Raw genomic sequence first — 13684 nt, 5'->3', positions numbered from 1 at the left:
ATATATATATATATATATATATATATATGTATATATATATATATATATATATATATATATATATATATAAAAGGTTACTCTTGATCAAACAAATATGAATGTCCCTATTGGGATTAATAGTGCAATAACTTGTTTTTTCACCAAACTTCACTTAAGGCGAGACACCCCAGGTGAATAGGCAAATATAATTATTTTTGTTGATTTTGAGATTGTTATATTTTGCTTCCTAAACATGTCTTCTATGAAACTAGTGACAATAAAACATCAATAACACACATTTAGTTGTTTATTCTACTTCATTTTGCCTTATTGCATCCATAAATGTGCACATATTTAATAGGGAAGTGCCTCATTTGCATATATAAACATAAAATTCAGAAGACTTGCAATAATTTTTTTCTTAGTTTATATGTACATAACAAACTGGGAAAGTTTCATAGTGATATCTATTCAAATATGTTTTGCCTATTAGGGGGTACTACACTGTACTACACCGTTTGTAGCCTGTGTGTAGTTCTGTTCAGTTCAATAACATCATTATTATTATTCAGTTATCAGGCATGTGTTTAGGGTGTCAATTACTAATGGTTTGATTAGGTATTGTGTTTTTAAATAGCTGTTTCCAAAAAAAAATTATGGCATTTTACAATACAGAACTTTGAAGGCGTTTTCCCAAAAATGTGTTTTTATGCGTTTTTCTTACACGTAAGGGTAGACATGTACCATTCCATAGCACCTACACACACCATACTTTCCACATTTCTTCCTATATATACCCTGCATCTTTTTACAGAGGGGTTTGTTGATATATCATTCATAGCCTGATTTATAGTACATTTAGACCAAAAAACATGGCGAAAATAGATTTTTTTTTATGACTGTAGTCAGCATTTCCTGATTCATGGGATGATAAAAAGACATATCCACAATCCCTTCTGTAAAAAGTTCACTGTGTTATGTGGCAACATAATGAAACCATTTATTTTTTATCTGGCATCATCCAATGTTGGTATTTATACCCAAACGTCATATGCAAATTAGTGTATATTTAATGAGGTAATGCCTATTTTGCATATATAAACATAAGATCTCAGAAAACTTGCAATACATTTTTTCTAAGTTGTTATGTACATAACAAACTGGGAAAGTTTCATAGTGATATCTATTCAAATATTTTTTTTGCCTATTCACCTGGGGTGTCTCACCTTAAAACAAATAAAATGTGCCTCTTGATCATCAAACAAGAATGAATTTCCCTATTGGGATTAATAAAGAGCAAATCTAACTTTCACCAAACATCACTTTTTGTAAAATAAAAGGTGATTATGCCCCCCCGCTGTGAAATTAATTAGTATCCCCCTCCTCCATCACTCTCTGTCTGCCTCTGTCTGACTGTGGGTGACTGTCACTCAAAGCGCTTATTGGGCGGAGCCCAGCCCAAAACAGCTTGAAAACTTGAAGTGGAAAAATGCTGCTTTAGAGGACGTGATTAAAAATATAAAACAATGAATTTTTTTGAAAAAAACTTTATAGATGTGTTCCATAGACTCACAGGAATTGTGTAAAGTTGCCCAAATAGTGAAAGGAATAGCAAGACATGTCCCCTTTAATATAAGATTCAAGTATTTGAAGATTAAGTAAAATAGAGGAGAACATTATACAAATATAAATAGTATTGTGTGAAACTTTTACTAAATGGCAAATGGACTGCATTTATATAGCGCTTTATCCAAAGCACTTTACAAGTTATGCCTCACATTCACCCATTCACTCACACACCGACGGCAGAGACAACCATCGGGAGCAGTTAGGGGTTAATAAGTTAGTTAGTAAGTGTCTTGCTCAAGGACACTTCGACACGCTGCAGAGAGGAGCAGGAATCGAACTGAGAAACTTCCAATTACCAGACGACCCCTCTACCTCCTGAGCCACTGTCACTAATGACACATGCCATCCTAACCCTTTCACTGTCTACCACACTACCAAATGGTTAACCCATTCACTGCAACACTACCAAATGGTTAACCCTTTCACTACCACACTACTACCGCACTACCAAATGGTTAACCCTTTCACTATCACACTACCACATGGTTAACCCTTTCACTGCGACAATACTTTCACTACCACTACCAAATTGTTAACCCTTTCACTACCACTACCAAATGGTTAACCCTTTCACTACCACACTACCAAATGGTTAACCCTTTCACTGTGACAATACAGAATGTTAACCATTTCACTGCCACATGATAAAAGGTTAACCCTTTCACTACCACATTACAGAAGGTTAACCCTTTCACTACCACACACGGTTAACCTTATGTAGTGTGGTAGTGAAAAGGGTTAACCTTCTGTAGTGTGGTAGTGAAAAGGGTTAACCGTCTGTAGTGTGGTAGTGAAAAGGGTTAACCTTCTGTAGTGTGGTAGTGAAAAGGGTTAACCTTCTGTAGTGTGGTAGTGAAAGGGGTTAACCTTCTGTAGTGTGGTAGTGAAAATGGTTAACCTTCTGTAGTGTGGTATTGAAAAGGGTTAACCTTTTGTAGTGTGGTAGTGAAAAGGGTTAAGCACCTGCAGACATTTTCATATCTGGTAGTGAAAGTGATGAAAAGTGTAACCAAATGTATTACAGTCCACAATGTCTCTAGTGTTGCTGCTCCTCCCTCGTCACCTTTTACATTATTACTGTACTTTATTTACATTACTGTACTTCAAGATAAAGACTTTTACATGACTGTACTTCAAGATAAATACTTTTACATGACTGTACTTTACTGTACTTCAAGATAAAGACTTTTACATGACTGTACTTTACTGTACTTCAAGATAAAGACCCTTTTACATTACTGTACTTCAAGATAAAGACCCATTTACATTACTGTACATTACTGTACTTCAAGATAAAGACCCCTTTGCATTACTGTACTTCAAGATAAAGACCGTTTTACATTACTGTACATTACTGTACTTCAAGATAAAGACCCCTTTACATTACTGTACTTCAAGATAAAGACCATTTTACATTACTGTACTTCAAGATAAAGACCCTTTTACATTACTGTACTTCAAGATAAAGACTTTTACATTACTGTACTTTTACATTACTGTACTTTTACATTACTGTACTTCAAGATAAAGACTTTTACATTACTGTACTTCAAGATAAATACTTTTACATTACTGTACTTCAAGATCAAGACCATTTTACATTACTGTACTTCAAGATAAAGACTTTTACATTACTGTACTTCAAGATAAAGACCCCTTTACATTACTGTACTTCAAGATAAAGACCCTTTTACATTACTGTACTTCATGATAAAGACGGAATACAGAAATTGAGCAACAGCAAACTAGTATGCCGAGGAATCTGAACTCAAAGAAGGGAACGGCTCGGCCAAATTGAGTTTCAACATTTATCTTCCTCTCCTGAATCCATTTCTAAATAAATACATAAAACACAACTCCAAAGTTTCATCAGTCTTCCCTCCATCTAAGAACATCTATAAGAAAGCCAGCAGTCTTACTCTATCTAAGAACATCTATAAGTAAGCTAGCAGTCTTACTCTATCTAAGAACATCTATAAGTAAGCTAGCAGTCTTACTCTATCTAAGAACATGTACAAGTAAGCTAGCAGTCTTACTCTATCTAAGAACATGTACAAGTAAGCTAGCAGTCTTACTCTATCTAAGCACATCTACAAGTAAGCCAGCAGTCTTCCCTCTATCTAAGAACATATATAAGTAAGCTAGCAGTCTTACTCTATCTAAGAACATGTACAAGTAAGCTAGCAGTCTTACTCTATCTAAGCACATCTATAAGTACGCCAGCAGTCTTCCCTCTATCTAAGAACATATATAAGTAAGCTAGCAGTCTTCCCTCTATCTAAGCACATGTACAAGTAAGCTAGCAGTCTTACTCTATCTAAGCACATCTATAAGTAAGCTAGCAGTCTTACTCTATCTAAGCACATCTATAAGTAAGCCAGCAGCCTTACTCTATCTAAGAATATGTACAAGTAAGCTAGCAGTCTTACTCTATCTAAGCACATCTATAAGTAAGCCAGCAGTCTTACTCTATCTAAGCACATCTATAAGTAAGCCAGCAGTCTTACTCTATCTAAGCACATCTATAAGTAAGCCAGCAGTCTTACTCTATCTAAGCACATCTATAAGTAAGCCAGCAGTCTTACTCCATCTAAGAACATCTATAAGTAAGCCAGCAGTCTTCCCTCCATCTAAGAACATCTACAAGTAAGCTAGCAGTCTTCCCTCTATCTAAGAACCTATATAGTAAGCTAGCAGTCTTCCCTCCATCTAAGAACATCTACAAGTAAGCTAGCAGTCTTCCCTCTATCTAAGAACATCTACAAGTAAGCCAGCAGTCTTCCCTCTATCTAAGAACCTATATAGTAAGCTAGCAGTCTTCCCTCCATCTAAGAACATCTACAAGTAAACTAGCAGTCTTCCCTCTATCTAAGAACATCTACAAGTAAGCCAGCAGTCTTACTCTATCTAAGAACCTATATAGTAAGCTAGCAGTCTTCCCTCTATCTAAGAACATCTATAAGTAAGCCAGCAGTCTTACTCTATCTAAGAACCTATATAGTAAGCTAGCAGTCTTCCCTCTATCTAAGAACATCTACAAGTAAGCCAGCAGTCTTACTCTATCTAAGAACATGTACAAGTAAGCCAGCAGTCTTACTCTATCTAAGAACCTATATAGTAAGCTAGCAGTCTTCCCTCTATCTAAGAACATCTACAAGTAAGCCAGCAGTCTTACTCTATCTAAGAACATGTACAAGTAAGCCAGCAGTCTTACTCTATCTAAGAACATTTACAAATAAGCTAGCGACCACTGCTGTCCCTGTCATCCGCTGTCAACACCACCGTTCCTCCCAGTTCCATAAATTTTGGGGACAAAATCTAAATATCATACCTCTGAAGTATAAACAAACTACTGCTTTGCAGATTTAAAATCTGAGTCAAATGTACATGTTTGTTTTGGCATTTGATGCGTCTTTACAGATTTATTACCACTGAAAAATAAAAACAGAAGTGTGCTGTGTATTTGAGCCTTGCACGGAATGGTTGGGGGACTGGTTACAATGGTTACATGCCGCATTGATGGAAGAAAGGTTCTAAACATTCTGTGGAACAAAAAGTTCTTTAACACAGATTAAAGCTACATTGCAGTTTCCTTCAAACTTCCAACAAAGCTATTTACACTATGTTTCAAGCTAAATGCAGAGTCAAGGGTACAACAAATAAAAGGAATAATAATTGTAACGAGTCAGCGACTTCGGGTCATTGAGAAGCGCTATATAAATTAAATTAATTATTATTATTATTAATCATTCTTCTTCATCACACTGTAAATAAAAAGGAGACTTATTTGAGCCGTCATTGGTTGCTTCCTCTTTGAGGGTCTAATGGTCTGAATTAACAGAGCTGACCTACAAACCCTTGCTTGGGAGATTTCTGTGAAAAGCCCAAAGCCTCAGTGCCAGGAACAAGCAGAGACTGGACCCTGACCCTGTCTCCCACCCTGTCCTGAAGCATGCACACAATCACATACGTGCACGCAAAGACACACACACAGATCCAACCATAGACATATATAAAGGCTAGATGACTCACCCGCGCTGCTGGCCAATGGAGACCGATGTTGCCACATGGCGGCCATCTTGCCACAGGCAGCACGCAACTCATAACATGAATGTCTATGGCGCATGTACTATTGAAATAACCATAGCTTGCAAAATGTTCAACCGATTTTCAAACTGTTTGGTTTGTTATAAACGTCAGAGATGTAGTTATTATACTGCATACTTATAATGGACTTTCATGTCCAAGCATCCTGAATCATAGCCACGTTAATAACGTTTGTAATAAACCAAACCGTTTGTAAATCGGTTGAAAATTGAGCAAGCTATGGTTATTTCAATAGTACATGCACCATAGACATTCATGTTATGAGTGGGCGTGCTGCCTGTGACAAGATGGCCGCCGGCGAACTACACTGGAGACTCCGCCTTGCACCATCTAGTTATATATATCTATGGATCCAACCCCTAGGATTCAAGCCACTGCACACCACCTAGCCATTTAGCCAAAAGCTAGATATGTTTTTATAAATGCAAGCATTTTATATATTGTAGGACTGATGAAATGTCACAAATGTATACGAAGTAGTGGTGGGACTCAATAAAAAAATGTAATCGAATTAATTCGAGACTTTATAGTTAATTAATCAAAATTAATCACATTTTAAACGCATATCAATATCTGATGCGAAAAGCAAAAATTTTCAATTCAAATGGATTTTGGTATACGAGTGAATCAATGAATATACATTATACATACGTTTAAGCAGCAAAACCTTGTTTATTAGCTACTACACAGACCAACAAGTCTTTTTTTAGGACCTTTTCTCTTTTGAAAGGTAACATTCCGAAGTTTCTTACACAATAAAGAAAAATCACTTTGAATGCTAATGAAATAGAGTAACAGAGGTTTGAACACACTGAAGTAAAAGTTGTGTGTACACTGTACTCACATTTCTGTTTAGTGGTTGCCAGATGCCTGTTTTTAAGTTCCAGCCGAGAGGTAGGAGCTGGAAAACATAACGGTTCCATAGCCTGAAGTCTTAGTCATACAGGTCCAACGTTGATAAAAATCCCACGGAAAATATTTCACAAACGTTTTTGTAATGTGTGTACCGCAATAATTCAGCGTGATTATCCAAAATGGTCGTCCACTGCCTTTATTTCGCCTCTCGAGTCAAAACAAACTCGAGTCAAAACAAACTCGAGATCCGAAGCACGCAATAGGTTGAGTGGGGTGACGATCTAAAGGCGGCAAATTCAACAATGTATTGGTTGATCGGCGAAAACGCAGCCCGGAGCCGACAGACGAGAGCAAAGTGCCGCGACATGCGAACAAATTCGTACATTTCTTTACGTTTAATTTTTTCTGTAGTTAATTCATTGAAATTAACGCAATAAAGTCCCAGCCCTAATATGAAGATATAAAGTTCCAGTTTGACTCATTTGAAAAAGCATTTTAAATTTTTTTGCTTCATCGCCTTGGTGGCTAAATTTAATCTCATGTTAATCAGACTTTATCATAGTAGTTGCTGTTAGGGGTTTTCATTCTCATTCATTTATTCATTCATTCACTTGATTTAATTTCTTTAAGATTTTTTCAAAAGCCATTTGTTATTTGATCAAGACTGGAATGATTATGGAACCAGAGCCCCCGCATCACGCTCGCTGCCCTGTGCCCTCCATTTCAGAAAGCATCCGTTTGTTTACTTCGAGGTTTACGTTGCAATACGTGCATGTTTTTCTTTTATTAGCCAATAATTGGCCAACTTTTTGACGTGTCTTTTTCACAAACTAGTTTATCATCTTTTAACGTCCGTGCACAGTTCGCTAGCTTTGTGTGTTACATTGGTAAATGTGATAAAAGCCTAAAAAGTAGCCTTCAGTAGTAAAATCTCTACCTTGGCAGGGATTTCCACCAGTATACTGCCCACCCCCAACTACACCCTTCACCCGTTTGACTGCTGCCGAGTCAAAAGCTTTACACCACCACACCTTAGTAATCCTGCTCTACCCAGCCCAGCCCTACCCTATCCACCATTACCTCTGGAAGCGCTCCTGCTGCTCTCTCTGCTTGCGGATCTCAGGGAACTGTCTCTCGTAGTACTCTCGCGTCCGGCTGTCCTTGGCCTTTCGTCTCGGGTTGTTCTCCAAACGCTCCACCTTCTTCTCCCATGCCTCCATTAGCTGGTCATAGCGCTGGCAAATCTTCTGTTCCTGTGCAGAGACGACGTGCAAAAAATGTTTTACCAGACACATCGGGTAGATGTTTTATCACGTGATCCTCTTAATTGCCTTGAGACGACATCAGGATTGTTTGGTACGTTAGCAACGAGTTTATCTCTCAACATCGCATGCAAGCCGTTGCATTTTTTCCCTCTAAGGTCTAGTTGATTGATTGATATTGAAAATGTTTGTGTCTTACATACAGATGTATGCCCAGCCCATATGGGCTTACAAGACACAAACAATAAGTATATAGTATACTTAACAATAAGTATATAGACCAAGATGGCCACTAAAAAATTAAACAAACTAAAACATAAGCTGAAACAATGTACTTCAAAGAAACAAGAGGAATTCATATAAAATTATATAGGATAATGTGTTTTGTCTCAAGTGCCATGCTTTCTCCAAAAATCCTGCAAAACTGAAAATCTCAACATACAACTCTCAGACTGCCAAAACAAATACGGATTTACAAATTAGTAATGGTAACAAGTGGTAGGATGGTTTAAAAGGAGTTGTATGCTATTTTGAGAGGAGTGGTTTCATTCCCCATTGACTTACACAAGCAGTGCTAACAAATGCTAACCCTCGGCCTTCAAGGGCATTCCATTGCTCAAAGAGAGAGATCCAGAGATATAAGAGTGGAAAGAGTCCCGTACAGAGAAGACAATACAGCCTTGTTTCCACTCTCGCCAGCGAGGGCCAAACAATTCACCTTCCTCTTGGCACATGGCCATGTGCACTCTTCCATTGTCGGGTCCAAAAGGTCCGTCTGACCCAGACTGGGGAGCAAAGATTGTGCTCGCAGAGCTGTACCTCCATTGCAGAGCAGAAAAATGCTTCTACATGGGGGTGATTAGACTATATTTAACCACAGCCTTGCTGATAAGATGGAGGAGTCATTTGGCCTGGCGTGTTTCTGAGATCAATCCTGTGAAACACTGGAAAGTTTGATTGATAGATCGTACTTAAAAGCACACATGGTATATGATTAGATGAATACAAAAATACTCTATCACAATAGTCTATATAAACATACCTGAAAAACACCCAGTAATACAACATCTTAACATATCTGTAATTAATAAGAGTTCCAAACGGACTTTCTTTGCTTCCAATGCAGGTAACAGGGCGACAGTGGCTCGGGAGGTAGAGCAGTCGTCTGGCAATCCGGAGGTTCCGGGTTCGATTCCCGCTCCTCCCAGGCAGCGTGTCGGTGTGTCCTTGAGCAAGACACTTAACCCCTAATTGCTCCCGATGAGCAGGTCGGCACCTTGCATGGTTGCCTCCGCCGTCGGTGTGTGAATGTGTGAGTGAATGGGTAAAATGTGAGGAACAAATTGTAAAGCACTTTGGATAAAAGCGCTATATAAAAAAGCAGCCATTTACGGCATATGGAGAAATATTAAGAAATCATTATTCTTCCAAGTTTCTACTTTTGATCCAAATTCCAAATAAATCCAACACTTTACAAACTACCGTGATCAGTATCCTATTCTTTTTTTTTTTAAACTTTGGCCATTCCGCTGGCTCTTTTTTGCGTTTATCGCATTTACTCTGGTCAAGAATGACCGACAGAAACAGGCTGAAGGGGTACAGATGGGGGGGAAGACACTCTGGGAAAGGCACGGCTGCAGTCCGGGATTCGAACTCGCTAAACCCCAGATCCGTGACGAGCACGGTTGTCCCCGGCGCCGAAATAGCGCTCGAGGTACGTGGTGAGCTACTGGAGCTCCCCCAGTATCCTATTCTTAATATGAAATCTTCATCATGTAAGATGCAAGCTTTCCCAACTCAAAACTATGCAGAATCAAGACAAAGTTCTTCAGGATGAGTATGATGTCAGTGCATTCGTCATCTGTGCACAGAGAGAATGTGTGGCGCCTGGTGGCTTCGTCTTCCTCCTACCGTGTCCGTACACATTCAGGTACACAGGGTTCCCACAGACATTGCTAAATGAAATTCAAATACTTTCCTAAGCGTTGTTTTTCATTTTAAAGGGGGCATTTAAAAGGATACAATTCACATTTTAAATGCAGTTTTTTTATAGAAAAAAAATCAAATCCAATATTTATGGCATAAAACCAATTTCCGACAATTAACACTTTGAGTGCCAACGACGAGATTAGTCGTCTTAACTCGCCATGCGTTGAGTGCCAATGACGAGTTTTCTAGTTTTTTTCTCGTTATTTCTTTTATTAGCAATATCCATTAATTTTTCATCCATCCAGCCTGACGTTATCATTGGGAATGGCTCTGAGGTCGAAAAGGGCAAATACCGCCGCCTATCGTCTCCCGGATGGTATTGCACATCATTGGATTGGATTGGCTGAAAAAGTGCATCGAAAAAATAACTCCGGTCCACGTTTTACTTCTGGGGCATGCATCTGGATACTATTGCATTGACTGAGGGGACTGGAAGAAGCGTCGATTATCTGTTTCGGAGTATAACGTTGGATCAATAAACGCGATCGATATTTGGAATGGCGATCAGGAATTGGATTATTCTTTTTGCAGAACATCTGATGTGAGGTAAGGACTCTATGTTACCAGTTTTGGGTTAATGAGATGTTTTTTTCACAGCGATCACAATGTGTGTGTGTGTGTGTGTGCGTAACGTTAACGCTAAGCACGGCATAGATAGATTTTTCAGCCTGCTTATCTAGCGTGCATAAGTACACATATACTATCGATAATCTAGCGTTTATTTGAAAACGATTCATAAATCAGCCGAAAAATTACAACGTGTTTTGTGTATTCCACTAAAGGGCTATTATCGCGGAATTTCTCTGAAATTACTAGAACTCTCCGAAACTATACTCGTATTCAAAACGGTATAAAACGGAAATGTACCAATGAAAAAACAATCCGTTTCGTACATGTTGACTGCATGTTGACCAATAGCCATAATTTAAGATATAGTTTAAGCGTTCGCAAATATCCCGACCTCCCATTGACTAAAGCGCTGGCACGGAAGGGGTTATCTGGTCAAAGGGGTGTGGCACTCAATGTGTTAATTACACTTTAAATAGAAAAAATGTCATTTCTTGATTCAGAAAGAATGTATCATGGATAAACAAAACTTTCAATGTGAATGGTTGATTTGAATTTCAATGACTTTTTAAGCACCTTGTTAAAAAAAGTACAGTTTTCAAGGAATTCCAGGCCTTTAACTTTTTGGTCAAAAATCAAGCACTTTAACACATTGACCGCCAGCAGCAGGAGGCGCTGATACCCCATTCATCGCCAGGTCTTTATTCAATGGATAGTTTTAGACTGACATTTGCGAGTGCTTAAAATATATTTCATATTATATCTATGGGTCTAATAACGCTGTTGAGTCTCAGTGAGTTGCTTCTAGTCAACATGCCCGAGACAGATTGTTTTTTCATCCGTACATTTCCGTTTTATACTGTTTTGAATAGAGTATGGTTTGGGTGTTTTTCAGTAATTTCAGGAAAAAGGCGAGAAAAGGGCATTTAATGTAATCCAGTCATCACGTTGTAATTTTTCAGCTGATTATCAAATCATCCTGAAATCAACGCTAGATTATCATTATTATGTCTCCTCGTCCATACATGAAATGACCGTCGTAGCGGGCGGTGTTGACCGTCTGCCAGCTCAGACAGGCTCTGAAGGGTCTGCAGCTATGAATTATGAATAGATATAGCGAATAAACGAAATAACGATCCCAAAAACGAGTAAACTCGTTTCTGGCGCTGAACGCATGACGGGCAATAATGAGTAAACTCGTTCTTGGCGCACAAAAACGGTTAAGCACTTCAAGGACCTTGTCCAAACCCTGGGTACACATTCAGGTACACAGGATGGGCACAACATGCCTCTATCCATCAACATCCCAGTATGCTGGACATCTGTGTAAGAGTATAGCTAGTGTTGGTCTTTGTCTGTGCATGAATGGGGAATGCGTTTAAATGCCATCGGTAATCCAAATGTAAACAAATGGTAGCCCCACCGCACAAAAAAAGGAAGAACAGACTTGTTTTCATTCCATAGTTGAGGGAATTTTGTGTCTGTAAAAGCTGTATTTACGTTGGTAATATTTGTAAAGCTTCAAACAGCAGAGTAAAACAGACCAACTATATTGTATTCTAATTTTAAATGGGTCGAGATTGTTCCAGAGAGCACATTTTCCATCTACAAATATATATGAATATGCCCCACCACACATCTTTATGGTTAAAATAAAAATAAATCCTATTAGGGCTTAAATGTTAGGCTCAAAGCATTCACACACATTCCTGGAGGCTCCTATTTGAGCATCCTTCCCCCAACAGAGGAGAGACTCACCCTTTGTTTACGTGCATGGTTCCTCCTCTTGAAAAACAGAATTAGCTTCTTCCTCATCACTTGGTTACTGCAAGAGAACACATTTCTTCAGTGAAATGAGCAAATGGCCGATGGCGATGTGCCATCATTAACAGAGTCTAACATTCTTGTTTTGAACCTGAGAGCTACAGAACACAAAGCATACAAAAGTAGTGGTCGGCTGATATATTGGCCGTTAAATTGGCCTGTCGACATTATTATCTTTCACGGGCTCCAGCAGGGTACATTTTAATGCTAGAGTAAAGGTTTTGGTATCATATGAAACTAGAGATGTTAGTTAGCTAGCGAAGTGTAAACATAGCTATCATCAACTAGCTAAGCTAGCAAGCTAATACCGCTAACATTAGTGAACTTAAGTTTAGTAATTTTGTGTCTAATGTGTTATAACCTTGTGGGTTTCTCAGAACATGTGCTAAGCTGGTTTAAAACATACATCAGAGGGAGGAAATTCTATGTTAAACTAGGAGGCCACATGTCTGAGATATATGACAACAACTATGGGGTAGCACAAGGGAGTTGCTTAGGTCCTTTACTCTTCTCCCTTTACATGTTACCGCTGGGTGATATCATCGGAGAACATAATGTAGGTTTCCATAGCTATGCGGATGATACACAACTGTACATATCTGCTGAACCAAATGATACAGCGATTAACTCCATTACAGACTGCTTACTGGCAATAAATAAATGGATGAGTAAGAACTTCCTGAAACTAAACGAGAACAAAACTGAAATTCTAATTATCGGTCCCAAAACAAAAAAAGAAACGTTAATAAAGAACCTGGGAGGACTAACCCCTTGGATCAAATCTGAGGTCACTAGTCTCGGGGTTATCATAGATTCAGAACTGAACTTCAATTCTCATTAACAAAGTGACGAAAACATCGTTCCATCTCAGAAATGCTAATTCATGCATTCATATCTAGCTGGTTAGACTACTGTAATGCACTTTTCACAGGTCTCCCTAAGAAAACCACAGAGAGGCTTCAGTTAATCCAAAACTCTGCAGCCCGACTGCTAACTAAAACCAAAAGGAGAGAGCACATTAGTCCAGTCTGCTTTACACTGGCTTCCTGTAACATTTAGAATTGACTTTAAGGTCCTTCTCCTTAAATACAAAGCTCTAAATGGACAGGGACCTAGCTACATCGCCAACACTAATAAATTACAGGCCAGCAAGAACACTGCGATCATCAGCTACTGGACTACTAGAGACTGCCAGAAACAGTCAAAAGAGGATCGGTAATGCAGCCTTTATCAACTATGCCCCAAAACTGTGGAACAAACAAACCCAAAACATCAGGGAAGCCAACTCGCTAGACATCTTCAAAAGACTCTCAGGCATTTCAATGAAACATCAGGGATATCCTGACAAATTGTACCTTACCTGCACTATTCTTACCCTACCTACTTCCATACACTTCCAATCAAATTCATATGACGGTTCTATGATGTTAGAGCGATGCTCTGTTGTTGTGAGCGATGCACTGCTCTGTTGT

General features: G+C 38.7%; 1 protein-coding gene across 3 annotated transcripts in view; it reads right to left on the bottom strand.

The window, feature by feature from the left end:
* The window catches only part of ncor1 (nuclear receptor corepressor 1), a 237585-nt gene that overhangs the window by 160507 nt on the left and 63394 nt on the right, over positions 1-13684 (bottom strand). For all 3 annotated transcript variants that reach the window (XM_084320851.1, XM_084320852.1, XM_084320853.1), the window contains exons 9-10: positions 12147-12213; positions 7651-7823 (exon numbers count right to left, since the gene is read on the bottom strand). In XM_084320851.1, coding sequence (XP_084176977.1) covers positions 7651-7823; positions 12147-12213 — 240 coding nt within the window. The remainder of the gene's footprint in view (positions 1-7650; positions 7824-12146; positions 12214-13684) is intronic.

The sequence above is a fragment of the Notolepis coatsorum genome, assembly GCF_963971535.1.
Source record: "Notolepis coatsorum genome assembly, chromosome: 8".
Lineage (NCBI taxonomy): Eukaryota > Metazoa > Chordata > Actinopteri > Aulopiformes > Paralepididae > Notolepis > Notolepis coatsorum.
Note: the sequence above shows the minus strand (reverse complement) of the source record. Positions and strands in the feature narration are given on the sequence as shown.